This window comes from Apis cerana, linkage group LG16 (assembly GCF_029169275.1).
Source record: "Apis cerana isolate GH-2021 linkage group LG16, AcerK_1.0, whole genome shotgun sequence".
NCBI classification, from domain to species: domain Eukaryota; kingdom Metazoa; phylum Arthropoda; class Insecta; order Hymenoptera; family Apidae; genus Apis; species Apis cerana.
The window spans coordinates 1595733-1622036 of record NC_083867.1 but is presented as its reverse complement, the minus strand read 5'-3'; the positions used below and the strand labels follow the sequence as shown (position 1 = coordinate 1622036).

The window sequence follows — 26304 nt, the reverse complement described above, 5'->3', positions numbered from 1 at the left end:
TTTTTTTATAATTATTAATATTTTTAGCAAACTTATTTAAATTTTAAATCAATTTTAATATTTTTAAATTTTAATTAGTGAACTATATAAAAAAATGTCGCAATATTTCAATATATAAATTAATAAATTTTTAAAATAAAATTATTTTATAATTTAAAAATAATTTAAATTTGAAAAATTTTTAAATAGTAATATATGATTATAATGATAATAATAAGCAATGAGACAGAATTAATTTTATAAATTTAGCAATATTCTATTTATATTTTAAAGATAAATAATGAACAAGCGTAAAGCTTAGAATGATCTGAATTCTCCCCCCAATCATCCTTTGTCTAAAATCAATATTTCTAGCGAGAGGGTGAGAGAAACGGATGGAATTGTGTTCGCGAATTAGAGAAGGGATGCTAATAGGACTGCTATAAGTAAAGCCTGTTGCTGCAGTCACATTTCAAAGTTCGATATTACGATAAGTTGCTCGCTCGAATTAAAAAAAGAATTTGATTGTCCATTATTACGTTTTAAATATTTGAAAAAAGTTAGTGATGTGCTGTGAATATCAATCTAAAGATTATGGATAAGCTGAGTAATTGGACCCGTGGTCAGTTTTTTTTTATATTTTTAATTTTTTTTATTTAGTGATTCTATAATTTATATTATTTATATTATTATATTATTATTTTATATTATTATTTAAAATATACAAATAATTTACTATTATAAACATTGAATTATAATAATAAAAAAAATTGCTGATTTTATAATCATTATGTAACAATAAACTTGATAATTTTATAATTTTACAATATTATATCAAATAATAATTCAATTATTTTCATTTTACTAATAGGTATGAATATATCATCAACATCACTATCTGGACAAAATTGTATTTCAAATTTATCAACACCTTCAATTTTAGATAAATTATTAATCATTACTCCATCATTGGTATCAATAAATCAAGAATTAAAATGGATTTTTTTTTTACATATGTATGGTTTTGCCTGTCTCTTTTTTGTACTTGCATTTTATACATTTTTATCTATTTTACACTTAAGGTATATATGAAATTATATTTTATTCTAATGATATAACATTACAAAAATATATAAATATTTTATATTTTTTTTAAAAGATCCCTTATATCAAACCGGCCTTTTATGTCTACAATAAATATGTTTTTATGTATATTTGGAGCATCAAGAGCAGCATGTCTTTTTATAGATCCATACAATCTTAAAGATATTATGCCCAAAATTATTGGATCTATAGTGTGGGATATTGGATTTCCATGTATAACATCTGCTTTTAGTCTTATACAATTGGCATTTTTACAATTAACTCAGGTAATTTTAATATTATGATAAAAATTAAATATTAATTAAAAATGATTTTATACATATTAATAAATTTTAATAAATAAATTTTAGCTCAAATTTGGTCCAGAAAAGATTCAGAAGGAATCTTGTCTTAGTTTAATCATAACAGGACATTTTTTTTTCATAATTGCTAGTGATATTGCTCTTATCTCTCACAATTGTTACATGGTAAAATATGTAGTCCAAATAGTGTTCCTTATCTGGAGTATTCTTTTGTATTTAATATTCCTACATGCAGGATATAAGCTAATTCATTTGCTGCAAACTGTACCAAATAGTATGTTAATGAGAGATTCCAATACACATCAGAAAGGTTTGTTTATACATATAAATTATTTTTATTTAAAACTGGACATATTAGTCAACAAGAAGTCATATTAATTCTATATTAAGTATTGTTTTAGGTATTATGCAATTAGCAATGTTAGCTCCTTATAATAATTTGGCATCATCTGTTGCTGCTGCTTTAGTACCTACTTTGCTCAATTCTAAAATTAAAGATGGAGAAATAATAGAATCTGCAACTTTTACAAATGAGTTGAATAAAAATTCTAAAGGTAAAGATAAAAATACAATCATAAATGTTGAATTTAAAAAATTTTTTTATTTTAATATCATAGATGGAATTACGAAATCTGAAAAAGAAGAACAAATCCTAAAAGATTGTGATAAATCTCCATGTAAAAGTATGTCATCTCAAGAAGAGAAAACTATTCCTGTATCAACAGTACCAGAAGTATATGTTAGACCTCCGACACCTACACCATCGACAACTAATTTACCTATAATAACAGTATCTAGTCCAAGTCGTAGAAGTTCTGTCGCTAGTAGACAAGATAGCGAAATGTCTAAATCTTCTCGTAGAAATTCAGAATGTAGTGTTAAATTCATAAATGAAGAGGATGGTTTTTCAATCGATAGTCGACGTAATTCTGATTTTAGCCCTAAAAATTCACCTGATATTGATAGAAGACGATCTCCGGATAGAATGTGCCGAAGATATTCTGAAAATGTAACACCTTTAGGTAGTATAAGAGATTTAAGACGATGTTCTGATTTTTCACACGAAAAGAATAGAAGTTCTCAATTTGCTGCTAAATTGAAAAGAAATAGCGATTTTGGAAATAGAACACCTAGACGAATGCTACCACCAACTGATCATAAATTGCCAAGAGTAGTAGATCTAAGTCCTACAGGTAGATAAAATTTAAAGAATTTAGTTTTATATATATATATATATATATATATATATATATATATTATAAATAAAACCATATCTAAATTACATTTCAGGTTCGAGACGTAATTCAGATGTTAGCAGTTTTATTTCCAGAGCCGAACTACGTAGAAATTCTGATATTTCCTTTCGACGTAATTCGGAATTCGTTCAAGTTAAGCCATTAGATTTAAATCGTCGAAGTAGTGATATTAGCATTAGAAGCTTGAGTAGAAGTCCAACTCATAGTCGTAATATAGTTCCTGAAAAAATAGAAATACATGAAAAATCTGAATCTGATTCGGATCAACCTGATTGTAATGAAAAAGCAGCTTTAATGGCAGAAAAAAGTAAAGATAAAGATAATGATGGAAAATCACGAAAAAAAAATTTATCTTGGAAAAATGAAAAAGAAAAAAAAGATATTGAAGATATTACTGTTGAGACTAATTTGCTTCCTGAAAATACTAAAGTTGACGGCAAAGTTGCGGTATTTCTAATATAATTATCTAATATAATTTAATTATATTAATTAATACATTTAATTATATTTATTTAAAAAATTATGTACAATTTAACAAAACTTAATACGAAACTTAAAACAAAATTTAATATTCTTATTCTAATAAATTTCTATTATATTATTTTAATAATTGAATATTTATTTTCAGAATAATGATTTCACACTTCATTCAATATTAAATCATATTGCATACGTAAATAGAACCAAATCCGATACTCCTTTACATGTGTTAGAAGCAAATACTGCGGCAGTTAGAAGATCACAAATTCAAAAAGTATTGAATGTAACATATATAACCGCGATTTTAGGGATCATTTTATGTATTACAGATGTAGCACGTATTTTTGGACCATATGGTAATTTAAAATAAAATATATAATTATCATTTAAGTTTATTATATATATAACAATATATAAAAAAAAATATTTTTAGAAAATTTTTTTTAAATTTAGGACTTTTAGCTGAGACTGTGAAATATGGATCAGAACCAATTATTACACAGTATCCTAAACCATGGCCCTGGTTTATGTTTCAAACTTTTTGCAGAAGTTTAGAATTGATTATGGGTTGGGCAATGGCAAGTATTACTAAGCAACCATCAGTAAGCCCACGACATCAATATTTAAGCAGTTACCCTAATTATAATTTACATATGAAAAGAGGTAATAATCCTTACATTTGAAGCAATATATTACTAAATCAAAAATCAAAGAATTGAAATGCCAAAACAAATATTTTTAAAATATTTTTAAATATATTTTTAAAATATTAAATTTTATTTAAATTGTTATTCCACAATTTACAAAAAAATATTTATTATATTGTTTTTACAATTATTAAAATCTTTACATTTATGATTAATAAAAAAGCATGAAATATATAATTCTATTATATATTTCTTTCTTAAATTTAAATTTAATAAAATATAATTAAATAGTAATTTTAATTATGAAAAAATTAAAAATAATTAAATAATTAATTAAAATATCATTTAAATGAATATAGCAATAGATCAATATACTATTTTAAACTGAATAAATACGTGTTCTAACAAAAATTATATATAAAAGTAAATTTTTAAAAAAATTTTACAAATTTTACAGAAAATATTCTTCTAAAGAATATATTTTATTGATTAAAAAATGTTTCTATTTTTTAAATTAAATTAATTTTTAAATATTTTTAAATTTTTTAATTATTTTGATAATAATTTTAATTTCTTCTTTTTTAAAACAAAGATAAAATGTTTTATATCAAAATAGAATAATGAATCTTTACAAAAGAATTAAACTTTCCTAAAAAAATAAAAACCTAAAATCTGTATATAAAAAAGTATTGTAATAGTAGATAAACCACTCATAAGTAAAAAATTTTTACTCTATGTCTACTGCACCAATTGATAAACAATAATATCAATTCAACTTTGAAGTGCCCTACTACTAAATGTTCAAAAAATCTTTATAATTGATATGTAATTAATCTCTCTACAAATACAAATTGTAACAGTGTTGTGATCCTACATGTGATATACAATTTGTGTCTAGAATAGGAGGCCATTTTACGCTTATGTAAGTGTCAAGTTACAATATAACAAACTACTACCTTATGAGATAAGAGACTGGATTTCATTACTAGTTTGTATAAATGTTATTTGTTATTTAATTTTTCATAAATTCTTATGTATAAGAATAAGTTTTAAGTTTTTTTTATGATCTGACAATTGTTGGAAAATTATTCATTACTTTTATATTAAAATTATAAATATTTTATATTAACATATTTTTATATTCTTATATAATAATATCAATTACTGTAAAATATTATTTATCAAAATGATATAATTTCATCATTTTAATAAAAATAGTACTTTTGTATACTGTATATTTTGTATACTGATATATGTGAGAAACAGAAAAAGAGAGAATGTGTGTAATTTATACATATGAAATTTTAATATGTGAAATATATTACGTCAGAAGATTTTCATCATATATTAAAATGATTATTTTTTTAATGTTATTTACATTATTAAAATTTAGATTTGAAGAATTAAATATATTCAAATTATTAATAACACATTATCATGAAAAAAATGCATAAAATATAATATAAATAATTATACTTACACAAGCATGAAATGTCTCACTATTTGTTTAGGAAAAACATAGGTAAATGTTTAATGTGCCAAATACTTATGTTATCAATATAAAATGTTTACAAAGATTAATTTATATAAATTAATCTTTTAAAATTATTCATATAAATTAATATTTATATACACTTCAATGTACGTACAATAACAAATAATATTTTAATTGAATTGATGAATACTGTTTGAGATGATAATATACAATAAACTACTATTTTTATCAATGAATGTCAGATTATTAGATGAAAAATTGTCATACAAAATTAAATGAATAATTGCATAATAATAAAAATTTAAGATAATTTAAATAAAATGTAGAGATTACTTCTTTATAAACTATTTCTCTGAAAATTTTATGAAATGTAATAAATATTATATATGTATTTAGATAAAATGAAATTGTATCTTTATTAAAATTTAAATGATCTACAAAAATGAAAAATTAGAATAAAAAAAAAAAATAAAAAGATTTCAATAAAATTATTTGAGTTATATATATTTCTTTTTAATTAATAATATTCAAATCAAATATAACAATAATTTTCATCAAAAATCCTTTTCCTTAAATTTTAAATAAATCCTTATTATACAATTTTTGATAGCAATAAAATTATATTCATAGTATCATTATAAAATTATTACAATAATTAATTTATATATATAATCAACTTTTCCTGAAAAAAATTATAAACAAAAATAAGAATCATTAATCAGAAAATATTTTTCTTTTTTATATTTATATTTTGTATGTATATCTCAATAATCTTAAAAATAAATGAGTAAAATCATAAGCAATTTGGATTAATTTTTTTCTTTTAATCATTACTTTATAATATTTTTCTTATAACTATATTTTTTTATTATAACAATATTAAAAATTAATCAATGATTATTAAATTTAATGAGGATGAAAAACTTCATTATTAAATTAAAATAAATTATTATTAAATTAAAATAATTTATTATTTATTATTATATATATTTTATTATTTATTATTATAACATTGTAATTTTTATACTCTGATTCTATACATTTTAATACTTAGTAGGAATCATTTGTATTAGTATTGTTGTCATAGCAATGTTGTTTCGGTAAATTATCATAAAAATTTCCTTTTACAAAAAATAGTAGAAATGAAATAGAAAAACAAATAGCAATTCTATTTTATAATACAATAGAATATCCATCATTTGTTTTCTTACTGCTCCTATTCAAATTAGATTTTTTGCAATAGTTTTTCTCTCCTATATTTTCCCTCCCTGCTGAAAATAGCTAATGAGACAACATAATATATAATTATCAAAGTATTTTTTATTGATGTTTTGTAAATAATTTTATTTTTTATTTTTAAAAAGAAAAAAGAAAAAGTTACATTTAATTATATTTAATTTGATAATTCGTTTTTGAACTTCTATCTTTTGATAGAAGATGATAATATACATAGAAGGAAATAAAGTCGCACAAATTCGCATTTCTCATAAATTGAACAGCATTAATTTAAACAATAATATTATAATAATATTATATATTTTTATAAAGAATAAATGTTATTAAAATGTTTAATTAATCAATTATATATTTAACAACACATTTTTATCTAATATGACATTAATTGCATCACTTATATTACTTACATTTTACACAATACAGAGATAGTAATCTTAACCTTGATAATCAAAATAATCTATTTCTGGCTCTGATGTTTTTATGCTTGATGGTGTATCTGGTTTTTGAGTTTTTTTTGCAGGCAGTGATAATATTGTCCTGAAAAAGAAGAAAGTAATTAGAAGATTATGATATTTTTTTTTTAAATAACATATATACTACTTACTTCACAGATCCATCAGTTTTTGTAGTATTTAACATTGGACCTGGAACTTTTCTTTGACCATTTTCTCGTTGTACAATTTCTAATAAACTATAGCTAGGTAACCAACACTATAATTATAAAATCAGGAAATTAGTTTTTGATTTTATGAAATTAATTTAATTTTATGGTTTAAATATTATAAAGAAATTACTTTATCTTTTACAGCAGTTGCAACAACATTTCTTTTTGGCTCCTGATCATATGCCTGACTTTCACAACCAAAATGTTCACAAGACTCGTGAATGAAATGACGTTTATCTTTATTCATGCTGTCAAAAGAATAACTGCGTGATTTTTGTTTAGAAATCTTTGCTAACTGAACCAACTCTGTTAATTTTTCATGAACCATTTGACAAAAATGTGGATCTTTCTTAGCCCATTGTTTCATAAAATCACTATATCTAGGCATTAATTTTCCACTTAAATCTGGATTTATAATTTGTAAACCTAATGCCAATCTTCTATTCCGTTCTATTATTTTACATTCATCATTACATTCTAAAGTTTTTAATTGATTTTGTTTTTTTACTCCTTGACCAAATACTTCTTCTAAATTAATAGAATGACCTAGTTGCATATCAGCCATTTTGCTAGCTAATATACTACTTGCTATTCTTTGATATTCTTTAGAATTTTCGGCACAAACACGAAACATAGTTCTATGTCCACATTGACATGTCACCTGTAGAAAATTTTTATCAATAAAATTATAATATATAAAAATTCGTTATATTTTAGTATACAAATAAATAATAAATCTTATTTTTTTTAAACAAATTTAAATAATTACCTTAACCATTTCCTTACAAGGTGTATCTGGACATTTACCCTCATGACATGGAGCAGCACAAATATGTCCACACATTTCTCTTAAAGTAGTGCAAGGCTGAGAACACTGTTGTCCTGGTTTTTCACATGGTCCAGGATGACAAATAGTAATACATTTATGTCGACCACAAGATATGGGTTTATTACATGATAAACCACATGAAATTTCATTAACATGACATGGCACAGCTTTTCGTAATTCATGTTTACCATGACACCATCTTTGAGTGAGGACAGTACAAGGTGGGCAAGTTATTTCACTATGACAATTATGCAACACTTCATGCCCACAAGAATGCTGACGAGAACAAGGTTTATCACATACAGGTCTTCGTGTTCCACATGGAACAGGAGGATATATCACTGAAGATCCACATTCACAATATAATTCATCAAAACTACTACGCCAGCAAGGTTGACATCTTCCTATATTAAAATATATTATATTACTTGTAATTTTTTATACACAATAATAGTTCAAAGTTGACTTAGTAATATATATCAATCTATCATACATTATTTTTTCTTTCCATTACAAACTATTTTAAATTTTTTTAATTACAAAAATTAATTTTGAAATTTGCCTATAATTAACATAATTCAATACCTTTATGACATCTTTGTTCACATTTATGTCTACCACAACTTAAAGTTTTAGAACAAATTAATGGACAAATATGTTCTATTTCTATACAACATAATTGATTACATTTGTGCTTGCCACAAGATCTTTTCTTTATACATTTTTTTTCACATCTTGCATCATCAGCTTTTGATATTAAATCTTTACAAGCTATTTCTCTATCCATATTTCCGCAACGGCATTTAACGTCTGTAGATAAATCACAAACAGGACAATCTCCTTCATGACATCTTGCTTTACACTTATGAGGGTTATCTATAAATAATATATTACAATTTTTTATAATTTTCTTAATGATATGAAATATGTATAGTATCTCTAATTTAAACTACTCACTAGGTTGTCCACATTTTAAATTTTTCGAACATATTTTTTCACATATAGGAATTGGATCTAAACAACTTTGTCTTTTATCTGTTAATGGTGTTTGTCCACAACAGCAAGTTGTAATTTTCTCAGGAATTAAAGAACAAGATTCACAAGCATCTGCATGACATAATTTTGTACAAGTATGATTGCCGCATTCTAATAATTTACCACAAACTGTTTCACAAGAATATGTAAGTGAAATATTACTTTGACAAGTTATTTCTCTTGTATTTTTACCACAAAAACATTCTGAAAATTAAATTTATTATTAGAATTAAATGTTTAGTATTTTAATTAATATTAAATTAGTTAAAAAATATACTTTGTGTTATTGTTTCTTCACAATTTGCACATTCTCCATGATGACATTTCTTTTGGCATTTATGTCTACCACAATTTAAATTCTTATCACATATGGAATCACACAATAATAATTTATGAACACTACATTGCACTGTTTGTAAAGTTTTACCACAGCCACAATATTTTGCTACCATTGCAGTGCATTGTGGACAAGATCCTGGATGACATAAAAGAGTGCATTTATGAGGACAATTATTTTTTGACAACATTCTACCACAAATTTCACCACAGGAATGTGCAACATCTCTACGATTCCATTCAGGTGCTTTTGTTTTACCACAAAAACAAAAGTAATCTTCAGGAATTATTAAATTAACATTTTGACATGCTGGGCATCTCCATCCATTTTCTATAACAATACAAATAATTATTTATAATTGTATTCATATTAATTATATATTATTTATAGTTATTTATGTATAATTATTATATTATTAATTATAATTATTAATTAATTACCAGCTTGCGATGATTTTGCCCATTTTTTAATACATTTTAAGTGTAGAACATGATAGCAATTAGAACATGACCAAATATAATCATTTTGTTTAATATATTCACAACATACTAAACATTCCAATTGCCCTCTATTCAACTGCTCTGTTAATCTTTCTCTTTGACTTGCATCATCATCTATATAACAAAGCAATTATGTTAAAAAATTATGTTAAAAGCATAATATATAATATTAAAGTTTAATTTATATACATACCAATTGGTGACTTTTTATTTTGTCCTCGTTTTTGGATATTATTTCTTTCGCTAATTTCTCTTTTATTTCGCCAATGTTCATTTCCTTTTTCTTTATTTCCAAATACATAATGTTTATTTTTATCTTTTTCTTTAAAAATTTCCATTTTACTTTCTTTATTATGTTCTTTAAATCCGCTATATCCTTGGTAATTATGTCTTTTTTCTTTTACTTCCTTTGTTTCTAATCCAGTTTCCTCACTAAAATTTTCTTTATATTCATTATATTCTCCATTGTTACATATTTGGCTTCTTACTTTAAATTTATCTTCCTTATAGTAATTTTCTCTATTATATCCTTGATATTGAAATTGCTTTTCTTTATAATTTTCCTCTCTATTATATCTATCATTATATTTTCTTATACTTTTATGATTATTATAAGTTTGTTTTAAACCAGAATTATAGTAAGTTAATTCCTTAATTAGATTATTAGATTGTGATATATCATTAGACTGTATATTATCAGCAATAATAGATCTTTCATCATTGTCCTCATTTGATAAATTTTTATTTTTATTTATATTCATATTTAAAGATGATTCTCTTTCTCTTTTACTTAAATTTGTAATAGAATCTTTTTTACTATTACAAGCATCATTGTTATTCATTGTACGTTTTTCTGATGCATCTTCATTTACATATTTTGAATTTATTTGAGATTTTCCTGAATAATATTTGTTAGTAAAGTATTTATTACCTAAAAATTTATAAGGTGTCTTCACTTGTTGTGGATATGAATTTGTATTTGTATTTCTTTTATAACATTGATCTTGTTGTCCTTCTTTAGGTTTATAATTAGAATTTCTTTTGTTATTATATTTTTTTTCATGTCTATTTGCATTACAAAAGAAATATTTATTTGATTTTTTGTTACTTTCTTTAACACAAACATCTGAATCATTAATAAACTTTGTATTTAATAATTCATTATTTTTCTTTCTATCATCATCTTCTTTATTATTTGGTACAAATTCTTGTGCCATAACATGTAATTTTGAATGATTTGTTATATTACTTGAAGTCTTTTTAATTCTTTTTATAGAATCATGTTTTATCTTATTCTTTAATAAATCATAATCAGAATTCCAATTGTTTTCATATATATAACATTGCTGAGAATCAACATTTGGAAAATATTCTTGATTATTTAATACTTCTGTATTACCTATAGAATTTGTTACATGATCATGATAAGTGGTTGTGGTCAATAAATTTGACACGACATTTGTATTTGATTGATAGAAAGTATTTGGATTATTTTGTTCAAATATAGGTTCATTTTGTACATAAAACTCGTGATTAGGTTGTAAATAATCATTATTTATATTATTAGGAAATAATGTCCAGTTTCTTGTTGTAGTTCCAGAAACATTTTGATCGGGATAAACGTAACAATTTTGATCATCTGGTCCTGAGTAAGAACCATCCCAAGTAGCCATAATTTTTCTAATGAGTATATTTATGAAATATTTTCTTTGTTATAATTTATTATACAATAAATATAACAACAATACAATTATGCTTATAAATCTCTTTTGATACAATATTGAACTGACACGCAATCAAAACCTAAATATGATCAATTTATTATTCTAAAAATTTCATAAATTTAAATTATTTATATTTTAAAATAAAATATAACATATACTATGAATATTTGATAATTACGATATAATAAGTACCTTAAGAATTCTGCAAAAAATAATATAAGATAAGACCGATATTGTAAGACGAAAAGGTACGAAAACGTTTTTACTCGTGACTTATCGAGCACGAATCATATAATCAAAACATGTAATTAAAATTTCACAGAAATTGCATATTCGAACAATTAAATCAAATTGTAATTGTGTGAAATAATATTTAGAAGATTTAGAATATTTTATAACAAAAAAATTTACATATTACATTTAACATAAAAGTTAATTGTACTTACAATGAGAGATCTTTAGAACCTTGTTAGATATTGAATGAACGAGAGAATTAATTTACTATTTGTGGGATAGATGGCACTATGGCATCATATTCAATTTAATTTACTACGATTCTTAATCTTTTATGCTTATTTATGGTATTATAAATAAATATTGAAAATCATATATTATACTATAAATATATCACCAATTTTATAAAATTTTTCTTTAATTATACATATATAATATTATGTTAGTGTTAATTTATTCAAACATAGTATTATACTATTAATCTTCTAAATATATTTACAGGGTTATTCTTGTAGTTTATTCTTGTAAGTTTTCTGTATTATTATATTTTTAGATTTTTAATTTTATATATTATAAAAATTTATGTATTATAAATAACTATTTTCTTAAATAAATTTTAAATTATTTTTCTTACTTTTTATTTAGCAAAAATATGACAACAGAAGAAGGAAATCGTAACTCAACATTACAATCATTAGAAGAAAATGGTGTAACTAGTACATCACAACATGCAGGAAATAGTAGAGAACCAAATACTGCCAGATCTCAGGAACAAAGTAGCCGACAAAATAATCTGCAAAGAATACAACAAAGAAAGCAACAAATGTTAAATTTACCACAAATGAAAAAAATATTAAAAATTGCAACATATAGTGCATGTAAAGTTGATGATTGCAAGTGTATTGGATGGAAGAATTCTCAAATAATAACTAAATCTAAAAATGATTCACAACAACCTGTTATAAATTTTTTTGATCCTTGTAAAAGTTGTAAACATGTTTTAGAAAATCATGTTTCACATTTAACTAATCAATCAGAAGAAGAAATCAATAAATTATTATGTATGGTCATAGATGCTGATAATATTTTTTTAGGATTACAAAAAGAAGAAGATCCTGATACGAAAAAGGTTTATTTTTATTTATATAAACTTTTGAGAAAATGTATACAATCTATGACTAAACCTATAATAGAAGGTCCTTTAGGACAACCACCTTTTGAACGACCTAGTATTGCAAAAGCAGTAATGAATTTTGTTGCTTATAAATATGGTCATTTGCCACAAAGAGATATGCAAGCTATGTGTGATATGGCAAAGATGTTTTTACATTGCTTAAATCATTGGAACTTTGATCCACTTAGTGCTAGGAGAGGCACAATCAGTGCAGAGGAAGCCCCTGCATATAAAATTAATCATACTCGTTGGCTTGTGTTTTGTCATATACCAGCATTTTGTGATTCATTACTTCATTATGATACATCTCTAGTTTTTGGACGAACATTTGTTCAAGCTGTTTTTAAACCTGTTTCTAGACAATTATTAGATAAATGTCATAGTGAACGAGATAAATTGGCACCAGAGAAAAGAGTAATAGTATTAACACATTTTCCTAAGTATATAAAACTTTCATTTTTGTTTCATATTATTAATTGATGCAATATATAATATATTTATTTGATTTAATTTTTTAGATTCTTATCAATGTTAGAAACAGAAATTTATTCTGATAATTCACCAATCTGGGATCCTGATTATAAACAAGTACCTCCTACTTATTTACAATCTGCTTTGGAATCAAAAGCAAATCAAACACGAAGAACAGGTGAATTTGAAAAAGTCACTGTTCCACCAAATGATAAAGATAATTATACAACAATTAATATAAGTCCTGGTATAAAAAAGATTCATGAAAAAAGATCACATTCTGAAGGTCGTTCAGATGTAAAAAGAAGAAAAAATGAAGAAATTTTTGAAGATTTATCAGAAGAAACAGTTGCTGAAATTGTTGCAACCATTAATGATCCTAATTATATGTGTGGACCTGATGCAGTATTTCCACCAAATGTTCCACGAGATGAAACTGCTAAAATTGAAGAAAGCAGAAAGATTATAGAATTTCATGTAGTTGGGAACAGTTTAACACAACCAGTTTCTAAGCAAACAATGCTTTGGTTAATTGGATTACATAATGTATTTAGCCATCAATTACCTAAAATGCCAAAAGAATATATATCTCAATTAGTTTTTGACCCGTTAGTATATTACATAATAGAATAAGTATATATTTTTTTGATTACATTTTTTTATAATATTTTCTTTATTTATAGAAAACATAAAACATTAGCTCTAATAAAAGATGGTCGACCAATTGGTGGTATCTGTTTTCGAATGTTTCCCACTCAAGGTTTTACAGAAATAGTATTTTGTGCTCTTACCAGTGAAGAACAAGTTAAAGGCTATGGTACACACTTAATGAACATGCTTAAAGATTATCATATAAAAAATAATATATTACATTTTCTTACATTTGCGGATGAATTTGCAATTGGATATTTCAAAAAACAAGGATTTAGTAAAGATATAAAATTAGCTCGATCGATGTATCAAGGATATATTAAGGATTATGAGGGTGCAACATTAATGCATTGTGAATTAAATGCAAAAATTGTATATACTGAATTCACGGCTGTTATACGAAAACAAAAAGAAATTATTAAAAAGCTAATTCATCAAAGACAACAAGAAATACAAAAAGTCCATCCTGGTTTAACATGTTTCAAAGAAGGTGTTAGAGGAATTCCAGTAGAGTCTATTCCTGGTATTCGTGAAACTGGTTGGAAAAATTATGCTCAGACAAGAACAAGAGGAGTAGCTAAAGGAACTCAAGGACCAGAACCAATGGAAGCATGCTTAGATATCACAGATTCTTTATATAATGCATTAAAAAATGTTTTAAATAGTGTAAAAAACCACAGTACAGCATGGCCATTTTTAAAGCCTGTGGATAAAAATGATGTGCCAGATTATTATGATCATATTAAATATCCAATGGGTAAATATAATGAGAATTCAAATTATTATTAATCATTATTAATAATAAAAATAAATAATAAAAATAAAATTTTTAGTAATTTATATTTTTATATTTTTCAGATCTCAAAACCATGACTGAACGATTAAAAGCTAGATATTATGTTACAAGAAGATTATTTATTGCAGATATGACACGAATTTTTACTAATTGTCGTTTATATAACAGTCCTGATACTGAATATTATCGATGTGCTAATGCTTTAGAAAAATATTTCCAAACAAGAATGAAAGAAATTGGTCTTTGGGATAAATAAAAAATGTAAATTAAAAATAAATAATCATAGCTATAATTTTATTTATAAATATAGTAATTTAAAATTAGTTAATTCGACAAAAAAAGAATTTTTAAAAGAATAAGAAAAATGATAAAAAGTAAATTTATTTATTTATTTACCTATACAATGTCTATCTTTGAAATGAGTTAAAAATATTTATATTTAATATTTGCAATTTATAATAAATTTAATATTATATTCTTTTATCATTTTTACACTCCAAAAGAAACGATTAAAAATAGAATATACAACTAATTCAAATTAGATACTTAATTTCACGGCCTAATTATGAGGATTAGTCGAACAGTTAATTAAGGAATGTAATACAACGATTATAACGAGATTCTGCATAGCGATTATTCTATGGAACAGTGAATCTCTAAAATGCGTTAATTCTGGAAGACTTAGTAAACTAAAATTTCCATTTTCTATAAATATAATTAACTAAAATAAGATAAAATTAAAATAAAAATAAATATTTGTATATAAAACATTTTTTTTTAAATACAATTAAAAATTTATATACAAGAAAGAACAATTTTTTCTTTTCTTTAATAAATTTTCTATGACTTTATTTAATTTTGTAATTCTTCACATATATATTTAATAAAATAGAAGGTGGTTTTCATTTTCATTGATAAATTGTAATTTACTTGTTCATGAATACAAATGGAGTAATCTAAATTATTTTAGCTAACAAAATTTAACATTGCTAAAAAGACGCGGAAATACCTTGTATGCTCTACTTCTTATAAAGTCTGTATGAACTTTAGTAACAATTTCTTAATTGGCATGTATAAAAAACCAATTAAATTCTATCATAAAGTATTTATTTCAACTTTTATATTAAATATAAGATCATTACTGTTATATGTCAGAAATATTGCATTATTAATACAATTATTATTCAAATTTTAAATTAAATTATATTAACAAATTTATTATCAATAAAAATATAAATAATAAAATAATAACATTTAGATTTAAATATCAATGATATTTATTGGGAATTATAGAAATGCAATGTACGAAAATTACTTCATTACATTAACTTGTACATATACTAATTCATTGAAGTGCTAGAAACTATTTAATATATAAGCATGAATGCATAGAGGTAGTATAAAAAGAGGGGGCATCAATATAAAGGAGCTCCATTCTTCAGCAGAAACAATATTGAAGAAGTCAATGTACTGTCGAGATAGTGCAAAATCTAGTCAAAAAAGCTTTTTCCTATTTTTGGCAACCAACTTTAATCTTTTTGTATACAAGTAAAATAATTTTTTATTCAAAATGTGTGATGACGACGTAGCAGCTTTAGTAGTAGATAATGGATCAGGCATGTGTAAGGCAGGATTTGCAGGAGATGATGCTCCACGTGCTGTATTCCCTTCCATTGTTGGAAGACCTAGATATCAGGTAAAATTTATATAATTAATAATTAATAATTAATAAATTTAATTATTCATTAATTTATTTATATAAAATATTAATTTAATTTAATTCATTTTCCTGAAAATTAACAAGAATTTATCAAGTTCATAAATAATTTTTCTTTGTATATATATATATATATATATAAAATAATTATATTTTTATCATAATTTATAATTAAAAATATTCTTAATATTATCAAATTATAAATTATAATTAAATTTTTAAATTTTAAAAATTCGATATAATAAAAATTCAATATTCAAATTTATAAGAAATTTACAAGGAAAAATTAATACTTATTATTTTTTTTTTTAATTTGAAAAATCAGATTAGAAAATTTATTTTTATTCTGAAAACAATAAAAATTATAATAGGGAATTATGGTTGGTATGGGACAAAAGGATAGTTATGTGGGAGATGAAGCACAAAGTAAAAGAGGTGTTTTAACAGTTAAATATCCAATTGAACATGGTATTGTAACAAATTGGGATGATATGGAAAAAATATGGCATCATACATTCTATAATGAATTAAGGATTGCTCCGGAAGAACATCCCGTTCTTCTGACTGAAGCTCCTTTGAATCCTAAAGCTAATCGAGAGAAGATGACACAAATTATGTTTGAAACTTTTAATTCTCCAGCAATGTATGTCGCCATACAAGCTGTTTTATCGCTTTACGCTTCAGGACGCACTACAGGCATTGTTCTAGATAGCGGAGATGGAGTTTCGCACACAGTACCAATTTACGAGGGTACGTGCCGTTTTATTTACCATTTCAATCAAAAAATTATTTTTTTCGAATCATATTCTTTTGTTTAAAATTTATATAATTTATATTATAAGATTAATACTTTTTAGTAATATGGTACATAGTTTTCATGTAAATTTTTATATCAATTTACTTCCCTTTATAATATTAAAAAAATGATTATTTTTATAATTAACATTTTATCGCAACGAGATATTTTTACATACTAAATGAAAATGTTATTCTTCATGTTTTTTGAAATATTTAATCATCCAAATTTTATTCAATTTTTATTTTTTAATTCAAACAAAAATTAAGAAAAAATTGAGAAAAAAATTTATCTTATTTATAAATAATATAATAAACATTTTTCTTACAAATTTTTTATTGAAATTTATATAAAATAAAATATAAAAATTATTTTTTAATGATTATTTTAAAGTTTAATATTTTTATCAAAATTCTTGTAAATTTTTATAAAATTTTGTTTAAAAAATGATATATATATATATATATTAGTTTTGTCATTTCAAATACAATGAAAAATTCTTTGATCCAGGATATGCATTACCGCATGCAATTTTACGTATGGATTTGGCTGGTCGTGATTTAACGGATTATCTTATGAAAATTCTAACGGAAAGAGGATATTCTTTTACAACTACCGCAGAGCGTGAAATCGTTCGAGATATTAAAGAAAAATTGTGTTATGTGGCTTTGGACTTTCAGCAAGAAATGGCTACGGCTGCTGGTTCAAGTGCTTTGGAAAAAAGCTATGAATTACCAGATGGTCAGGTAATTTTAACTCATGTATCATTTATAATTTTTCTTCGATCTATCTACATTTATAATAAATTTATATACGATTAAAAATATATATTTAAAAATTGAGTATTTGATATAACTTCTAAAATGTTTAAATTTGGCGAATTAATTAAGATTAATTTTAGGTGATTACTATCGGAAACGAACGTTTCCGTTGCCCAGAAGCAATGTTTCAGCCAAGCTTCCTTGGCATGGAATCATGCGGGATACATGAAACAACTTATAATTCAATTATGAAATGCGATGTTGATATTCGTAAGGATTTATATGCGAATTCAGTTCTATCGGGCGGTACCACCATGTATCCGGGTATTGCGGACAGAATGCAAAAGGAAATAACGGCACTGGCTCCATCCACAATGAAAATCAAGATAATCGCGCCTCCAGAAAGGAAATACTCGGTCTGGATCGGTGGTTCGATCTTGGCCAGCTTAAGTACATTCCAGCAAATGTGGATCTCGAAACAAGAGTACGACGAGTCGGGACCATCCATTGTACACAGAAAGTGTTTTTAATTTTTCTTTTTTCTTTTTGCAACGATTTGAAAAGAAATTTCATCATATCTAATTAAAAAATTATTAATTAATATCATGTCGTAATGAAATTTTGATTTATGTACAAAGTTATACATCACAATGTGCGCCATCTGACATTTATTAAAAATTAAGATCTGTTTTTAAGGATAATTAATCTTTAACATTTGTCGAGATGTTTTTGTACGAAATAATTTTATTTATTTTATATTTCTTATCTCTAAATTATAATTTTTATTAGATACAGGTCATTTCATAAATATTTAAAAATTATTTAATAATGAAATATTATTAAATTGTTTTTTTCTATCTCTTTTACTCTGTTTATTTTTACTATTTTATACATTGTTTTATTTAAAAATAAACAGATTCGCATATATACATGATTGAAATATATTTAGAATGTAAATGTTTCTTTGATTATAACAGCTGAAAATTATATTGTTACATATTATGTATTATAATAGAATTTCAGATATTCTTAAAAAATGATCTGTTATTTATGGAATGACCTGTATACAGAACAATAATATGTGTACTATGATATAATATAACATTTATATATAGTACACGATATAATAAATATATTTTGCAAAACGCGCATACACTCACTCATGCCCTTATGTAATTGATTCATTTATTTTGATAATTTAATACTATAAAAAAATAAAAAATTAAAAAAGTTGTCTAGTTCAAAAAAGAAATTTTTATTATCATAATAAGATTAGTTTATAAAATTTATGGAATTTCTAAAATTTACGCTTGTTATATATCGAACATAATAAAGTTATAAAAAAATATATTTCTTAATTATTTAATTACTTAACTTATTACAATTCTTATCTTTAAAAAATGCATCATATATATCAAATTTACTTTATCTGTACAAATGCGTAAAATGCGTAATTATCGAAAACTGCGATTTTGAAAAATTATTACGCTGAACTAAACAACTTCTTTTTTATAACTTTTCTCTATTTTAGAAGAGACGGAAGTGTATTTATGATCAAAATAAATGAATCATTCTATATACATATACATTGATCCTATTAAAATCACATACATTTTACATGTACTTGCGTGTGTACGATATGTAGTACATATACATATATACACACAAAATAAGGAAAACATATATATATATATATATATATATGTATATACACATGTACAATTATGTAGACTGTCACAATCTCGTTAATTCGAATTGTATCACAAAGTTTTGAAATATTTTATGCAATTTTTTATATTTAACAAAAAGGGCGTAAAATTTAACATTAAAAATTTTTCTCATAATTATATTTTAAATAGTTCAAATAATTAAAAAAAAAAGAATTTATTTCAAATAATAATTATAAAAGAAACATTTGATAATTTTTTGTTTATATGAAAATATAATACATATACGTATGTTTTATGATAAAAAATTATAATAATATTTTACATCTTTGGTATATCTAAATAAACTTCCAATACATAAAATCGAATTAACGAGAACATAACGTAAAGAATTCTATGCTAATATCCTTAAAATATTTAAAAGATGCTACAAGTGCTTATTCTGTTTATTGTAAACAAAATATGATCATTTAATATCTATTTATCAGTAGTACACACTACTATAAATAAAATAGTAAATAAAAATCCTATATTTAATTGGAAAGATGTTTTTTCTTTATTTACAAGTTATAATTGCTATATTCACCGTATTTTAACGTCGAGCATTTCGCTTTATGAAATACTGACATTTTTTATGGACGGTTGAATTGAGTACCTCGTCGCTTGTCATGTATCAAATAAAATAATATAATTAAATATTTACATAAATAAAAACTTAATTCATTTCATTTAAAATTTTTTTTAAAAATTATAAGTGAATATAAGTAGCTGAATTTAGAAAAAAAAAATAAAATAAAAAATATTAAGAAAACAGTAATTTAGAAATTACTATCTATAGTAAATAATGAATGTTAATAATTTAATTAATAATAAATTTGATAATATCAAGTAACTACTTCATAATTAAAAAATTAAATTAATTTTAATATTTCTAATTTAATATTGTAACCCCTTTCCTTTTGTTTTAATTAAAAAAATAAATAATTTATTGTCTTAAGAAATATAAATATAAATATACGCTACTAATTATTTATCAGTAGCTATGTATTATCAGTAATTCTTTTAATTGTAACAATTACTAAATGAACAAATTTATAATGTAATATATTAATTTATATTCTGGATCAAAATTTAAATTTTATATATATATATACATATGAAATTAAAAAAAAAAAGAAAAAAAAGAGAAATAATGTTTTATATATTTTAAATTAATACAACATATATAATCTTTTGTATCTTTCATTTCTAAATTATCTGTGACAATGGATTTTTCTTTTATAATTTTTGTTATATCTTAAATAAAAAAAATTTATATATATGCAATTACATTATTTGCTTAAGATTTTTAAAAAAATCCAAATATATCACTTTGACAATTTGAAATTTTTGTATAAAACTATATAATGCATTTTTAATATTTTTGGAAGACAATTCTTACATGTATATATATAAATGTTTCATAATTTTTTATAAATAACAATATCATTTATGTTTATTAAATTATAAAAATGGATACATAGGATATATTATAAATAAAATAATTTACTGAATGCATACATTACTTATTGAAATAAAAACTGTAATGGTTCAAATATTTTTATACTTGAATATTAATTTGAAACTTTTCTTGTAAAATTAATTAATGTTAATTAAAATTAAAAAATTTGGTCCAATATAAGCATAATCTTTATAAAATTTAGTCACATGCCATCTATTTTTATCATTAATATGAATATTCTAAATCATAATAATAAATAAATCATAATAATAAATATATCTGTATTATTAGTACTTTTGTTATAATTTTAGAACATGTTTATCAGTATCAATTAATTTTAAAATTAAAGAAAAGGGGCTACAAAGAATTTGAAGATTGTATTATTTACTCATACGTATAATAGATTATCTTGAATATTTCTTTCTTTATATTTTTTATATATTTTCCGTTTCTTACATGTTCAATTAAATTTATATTTTATATCTAATTAATTGCAAAAAAATACATTTAATCTGAACATTTATATCAATTGTTGTGTTTTGTACAGTTCCAAGAATAAGATTTCATAAGCATATGTAATAAATATCAATTAAAATCGAATAAATGAATAACATTTCTATAAAATTGCAAGAAATTGCAGTTTTATGATTAAAATGAATCTTATAGATTTAAATAAACTATAAGATCAACTTTTTTTGATTAGTGATAAACATCAATGAATGTAAGAAATAAAAAAGTTGTAGGTACTCCTATCAATTATCATCTTTCCTGAATTTTGTTTTAAAAAAAAGGTAATAAAAATATCTTTGGTGCTCCTATTTCATGTAATAAAAAGAATATAATTTTAGAAAAGAGAAAAAAAACAGAAGTATGAGGGAGCATATTTATAACAAAGATTAAAAATTATAAGACAAAAAAAGTCCTGTCCACTGTTGTAAAAGTTTATCTTCTAGTAGATTTTCTTCTACCTGTTGATCGTTTTGGACGACGACTGTTCGATCGTGACATATTTGACCAAGGTAAAGAAAATTCACTGTAATTAAATTATTATTAATTAAAAATAATAGAATAAATTATAATAATACAAAGTATAATTAATAATATATTTTTATTTACCTTGGCGTAAAACTAGGAATAGGAGCACCAAATGCAGTAACAGGTAACTGGGAATCCACTTGAAGACTTTGTATTTGTTCTATATCAGGCCATAGCGATGATACAGTTTCTTCTTCAACAGTAGATGGACAAGGTCCAGTATGATTTGTATTATAACATGTTGCTTGATGATTCTGTCTTTCTTGTCTTTGTTTCAATTTTTCAATATGTCTCTGTTCTCTAAAAATAAAAATTCATATATGTATATATTAAAATTAATTTAATCATTAATTATAACATAAATTTAATTAAAATATTAATATAAAATAAAAGAATAAATATAAAAATAGTTAGAAAAAAAAATATTTTTACCATATTTTATTTTTTTTATTTTAATAATACAATACAAACCTTATCCTTTGTACATCCCATCTTTTTCTTCTTCTTTCATCATTTTCTAATTTTAAATGTCTTTTATTAAAAATTTCATCATCCAGATTTTCAGTTCCTTCCATTGTGTAACAGCTTGTATATATTTTTACCCTCCAATTTGGAACTTCTAATGAGGTATCACTTTCAACTAAATTAGGTTCCTTTAAACTTAATGTATAATTAAGATCTCCAACAGCTGTATAATAATGTTCTTCTGTAGTAAGAAAAGATTCTTTTTTTGTTAATGGTTTTCCTTTCCTATCACTTTTTCTGTTGCTTTCTTGAAGCAATGTCTTATCTTGTACTGTGGAAGATGTATCATTACTAATTGTAGATGAACATGAAATACCTCTTTTTCTTTTACTTCCACTGGATAATGATGCTGAATCTGTTCTCCTTTTCTTTTTCTCTTCCCATTCTAATCTAATATCATTACCAGTTTCTATTTTTGTTTCGTGTTTACTTTGATTATCATTTGGTTCCTGTTTGACAGTAGTAATACCACCACTAGTATTTAAACGTATTTTAAAGCTTTCATTGTATTGAGAATTATTGTTTTCAGATTGAATGTTCCTGTGAAGTTCACTAGTTGATGGCACATTCACAGAGTTAATAGTTGGAGAGGAACATGTTCCTATGTGTTCTGATACAATAGAATTTTCATTGTTTTCTGATCTGAGTTTTTGTAAATTTACACGTCTATCCATACGCTCCAAACGCAATTTAAGCTATAACATAAATACATACTAGTTAATAAATCTTCCTTAAATTTAATTTTAAGAAATTTATTTATAAAAATAATTCTATGTAATATTACAATATTAATATTGAAAATTATATTTATTTTTAGAATTATAAAATATAATAAATTTAAATATTTATTAACAATATGAGAATATAAAAATGATTAATTAATAATAACAATAAATATTTCATTGGTCCGAAAATATAATTAAAATTATAAATTAATTTAAATATATAAAGAAAATAAAATTAATTTTTTCGTTATTTCATTTACAAATACAAATACAAATACAAAAAAATAAATAATCAGATAAATTACGCAGTATTTGTTTAAATATTTTTATTTACTGTCAACAAACGATAGGTCAGTCGAGTTTTAATTTCCTCTCGAATTCCAGGCATTATCATTTTAGTAATTAATCACATATATACAGATAAATATCACGAAATTGTAACAATATTAATATTATCAATAATAATTTATCGCGAAATTTCATTGATTCTTTGAAAAAATTTGTTTATTTAAAAATTTTTCATTTTTCACTGTAAGAATACCATCATCACAAAGGCAGATTGCGCGCGAGAAATGAGCAGAAGGTATAATGTGCTCGTTATTTCGAAGTTACGGTTCTATACAAAACAGCGCCATCATACGGTAACGTTATATCTGACCTTCACGTTTGACTGACCAATGAAAGAAGGAGGAATAAAAACCGGGAAAACAGAGTTGAAAGAAAGGGAAGGGCAAAGATATTGACACACAGGTATAAACGCGGGTATTTTAGAATGCATCTCATTCACAAATCTCACACAGTAAATAAATAAAATTAATATGAAACAAATGAAAAATTACGAACACTCAAATGCGAGATCACAAAAAGAAAAGAAAAGTACCGTTTCATTTTCCTGTCGCAAAGCTGCTAAGAGTTTATCCTTGGTGACAATTTGCTCAGATTGTTGTTGAATCAAATCGAGATGAAGAAGTAAGAGCTCCTTAAGATGTTTGACTTCTGTGAGATCGTTTTGACGTGGTTCATTACCTCGAAGAGGACTGACACCAAGAGCAGAGGTAGCAGTAGCTGCTGCCGGAGCTCCACTGTCTGTCATGCTGGCGTACATGTGATCAAAATCACAGGGAAAACTAAGTATTCCAGCGGCTGGTTTACCATCCTCGTCAACGTTTTGGAATTCATTGCGGGAGCAATTGTTATTCTGGTTAACAACAGAATTAACAGTGGTGGTGGTCGAGACCGTGTTGCTTCGAACGCCGCTAGTCGCCGACGTGGTAGACAAGTGTTCGTTCATCGCCGCGACCATGTTGTCGTCGTCCTCCTCGTTATCTTCTTCCTCGTCTTCTTCGTAATAAGGAGTAGGAACGGTTGTAGTCGTTCGATCGTCGTGCTCAATGATGGTAATGGTGGTGGTAGTAGTAGTGGTGGTAGTGGTAGTAGTGGTGAGATTGACGATTGGTGTCTCAATACACGTTCTTGTGTACGAATCTTGAAATTCAATTTCGTTGTATTCCGTTCTCGAGTTCACATCTTTTTCATTGCGTATATCTTCATGATTCTCAGGTGTCTTGAGATCGGAATTAACGTCGTAAAATTCCACGCCGACGACGCCCTCGGCGGTCAAGCCGGTAACACAGACACCGCTATTACTACCACTGTCACCGTTATCACTACTGGTGGAACAACCACTACCACCATTACCACAGCCACTACCACTACCGCTGTCACTAGTAATACTAGATCCAGTAGTACCAGCGTCGACAATAGTAACAATAGTAGTAGCGTTACTAGTACCATCAGCAAGAGCAACTATGGAAGAGCCAGTGCTGCCAGCAGCGCCGCTCTCGTTTTCTTTCCTGTTCCCGTACTCGTACCCGTGAACGTTCTCCTTCTTATTCTCACCGTTCACGAGTTTCGAGGCCGAGCCACTCGACATCTTCCCTCTCTACCACCCTCACCGTAACTTCCCACTTCTTCATTTGTGGCCGCCTCGAGCGTACCACGCGCCCGCACCGCGCACATTAAGCGTCTTGACAATACCTTCACTGACGATGCCCTCACCGTCGCTCTCTATTCCCGTCACATATCATCACTCTTTACCGATCCTTTGCACGATCGACTTTATAAACACTTTGTTTTAAAAGATGTTGTGTCTTAATTTCTTCGTGTTTGAACACATTCGTCACTAAGTATCTGCCATTGGCAGTACACGAGGTGTCTGTCGTCCAAGATCGTACTTGTGTGTTTACTCTGATGAACGATGCGAGCCGCGCGCGGCGTTTCTCGCTTCGTAGCATCCTAAACTCCTGACATCTCGCGGTAATAAGAATAAACTTTGTTGTTTCATTTAGTTTCCTCATCGATCAACTACTTTGACATCGATGAATGTCAAAAATGCAAACAAAATCCCACACATTTGAAAATTTTTCTTTTCATCCTCTATTCTCATGGATATTCGAACAATATATTTGTGATAATAATCTTATACATTAATGTATTATATAAATCATTAAATACAATTACAATTGTTTATCAAAATTTTATTTTTACTTGGTTTATAAATTCGTTTAATTTATTTCATTCGTTTTATATATATATAGATCTTATTTTTAATATTCTTCATTCTTTTTTTAATTTAAAAAAGAATTTGTCTTTAAAATTTAATA

The 26304-nt window shown here is 24.6% G+C and overlaps 5 protein-coding genes across 13 annotated transcripts; 3 read left to right on the top strand and 2 right to left on the bottom strand.

Moving 5' to 3' along the window:
• The first annotated feature begins 84 nt into the window (after positions 1-84).
• Positions 85-5751, top strand: LOC108000516 (uncharacterized). 4 transcript variants are annotated; one of them, XM_017060893.3, is made up of 9 exons: positions 86-601; positions 851-1061; positions 1139-1349; positions 1434-1695; positions 1787-1939; positions 2003-2578; positions 2676-3088; positions 3270-3477; positions 3555-3695. In XM_017060893.3, exons 1-9 carry the CDS (start codon positions 574-576, stop codon positions 3566-3568), a joined length of 2076 nt encoding a protein of 691 aa, XP_016916382.1. In that variant the 5' UTR covers positions 86-573; the 3' UTR covers positions 3569-3695. The 4 variants fall into 4 exon arrangements, with proteins under 4 accessions (XP_061942271.1, XP_016916382.1, XP_061942272.1 ...); XM_062086288.1 differs by having other exon boundaries at positions 87-601; positions 923-1061; positions 3575-5751; XM_017060892.3 differs by having other exon boundaries at positions 88-601; positions 3575-5751.
• Positions 4109-12165, bottom strand: LOC108000362 (protein shuttle craft). Of its 6 annotated transcripts, none has more exons than XM_062086276.1 (11): positions 11781-12090; positions 10058-11667; positions 9805-9978; positions 9305-9694; positions 8950-9231; positions 8578-8868; positions 7933-8396; positions 7294-7824; positions 7104-7210; positions 6907-7036; positions 4109-5945 (listed from the first exon to the last, which is right to left on the bottom strand). In XM_062086276.1, the coding sequence occupies exons 2-10, from the start codon at positions 11535-11537 to the stop codon at positions 6934-6936; spliced, it is 3822 nt and encodes a 1273-aa protein (XP_061942260.1). In that variant the 5' UTR covers positions 11538-11667; positions 11781-12090; the 3' UTR covers positions 4109-5945; positions 6907-6933. The 6 variants fall into 6 exon arrangements, with proteins under 6 accessions (XP_061942260.1, XP_016916128.2, XP_016916126.2 ...); XM_017060639.3 differs by lacking the exon at positions 4109-5945 and adding an exon at positions 6319-6544; XM_017060637.3 differs by lacking the exon at positions 4109-5945 and having other exon boundaries at positions 6564-7036; positions 12035-12165.
• Positions 12101-15825, top strand: LOC108000364 (histone acetyltransferase KAT2A). The gene is made up of 5 exons (XM_017060641.3): positions 12101-12346; positions 12468-13436; positions 13515-14075; positions 14151-14875; positions 14977-15825. The coding sequence occupies exons 2-5, from the start codon at positions 12475-12477 to the stop codon at positions 15168-15170; spliced, it is 2442 nt and encodes an 813-aa protein (XP_016916130.1). The 5' UTR covers positions 12101-12346; positions 12468-12474; the 3' UTR covers positions 15171-15825.
• Positions 15826-16322: 497 nt separating this feature from the next.
• LOC108000361 (actin, clone 403) lies at positions 16323-19538 on the top strand. The gene is made up of 4 exons (XM_017060634.3): positions 16323-16610; positions 17003-17381; positions 17938-18173; positions 18329-19538. Exons 1-4 carry the CDS (start codon positions 16485-16487, stop codon positions 18716-18718), a joined length of 1131 nt encoding a protein of 376 aa, XP_016916123.1. The 5' UTR covers positions 16323-16484; the 3' UTR covers positions 18719-19538.
• Positions 19539-21734: 2196 nt separating this feature from the next.
• On the bottom strand, positions 21735-26164 carry LOC108000500 (male-specific lethal 1 homolog). Its single transcript, XM_017060876.3, has 4 exons — positions 24522-26164; positions 22863-23611; positions 22473-22691; positions 21735-22389 (listed from the first exon to the last, which is right to left on the bottom strand). Exons 1-4 carry the CDS (start codon positions 25572-25574, stop codon positions 22299-22301), a joined length of 2112 nt encoding a protein of 703 aa, XP_016916365.1. The 5' UTR covers positions 25575-26164; the 3' UTR covers positions 21735-22298.
• Between the last annotated feature and the right edge of the window lie 140 nt (positions 26165-26304).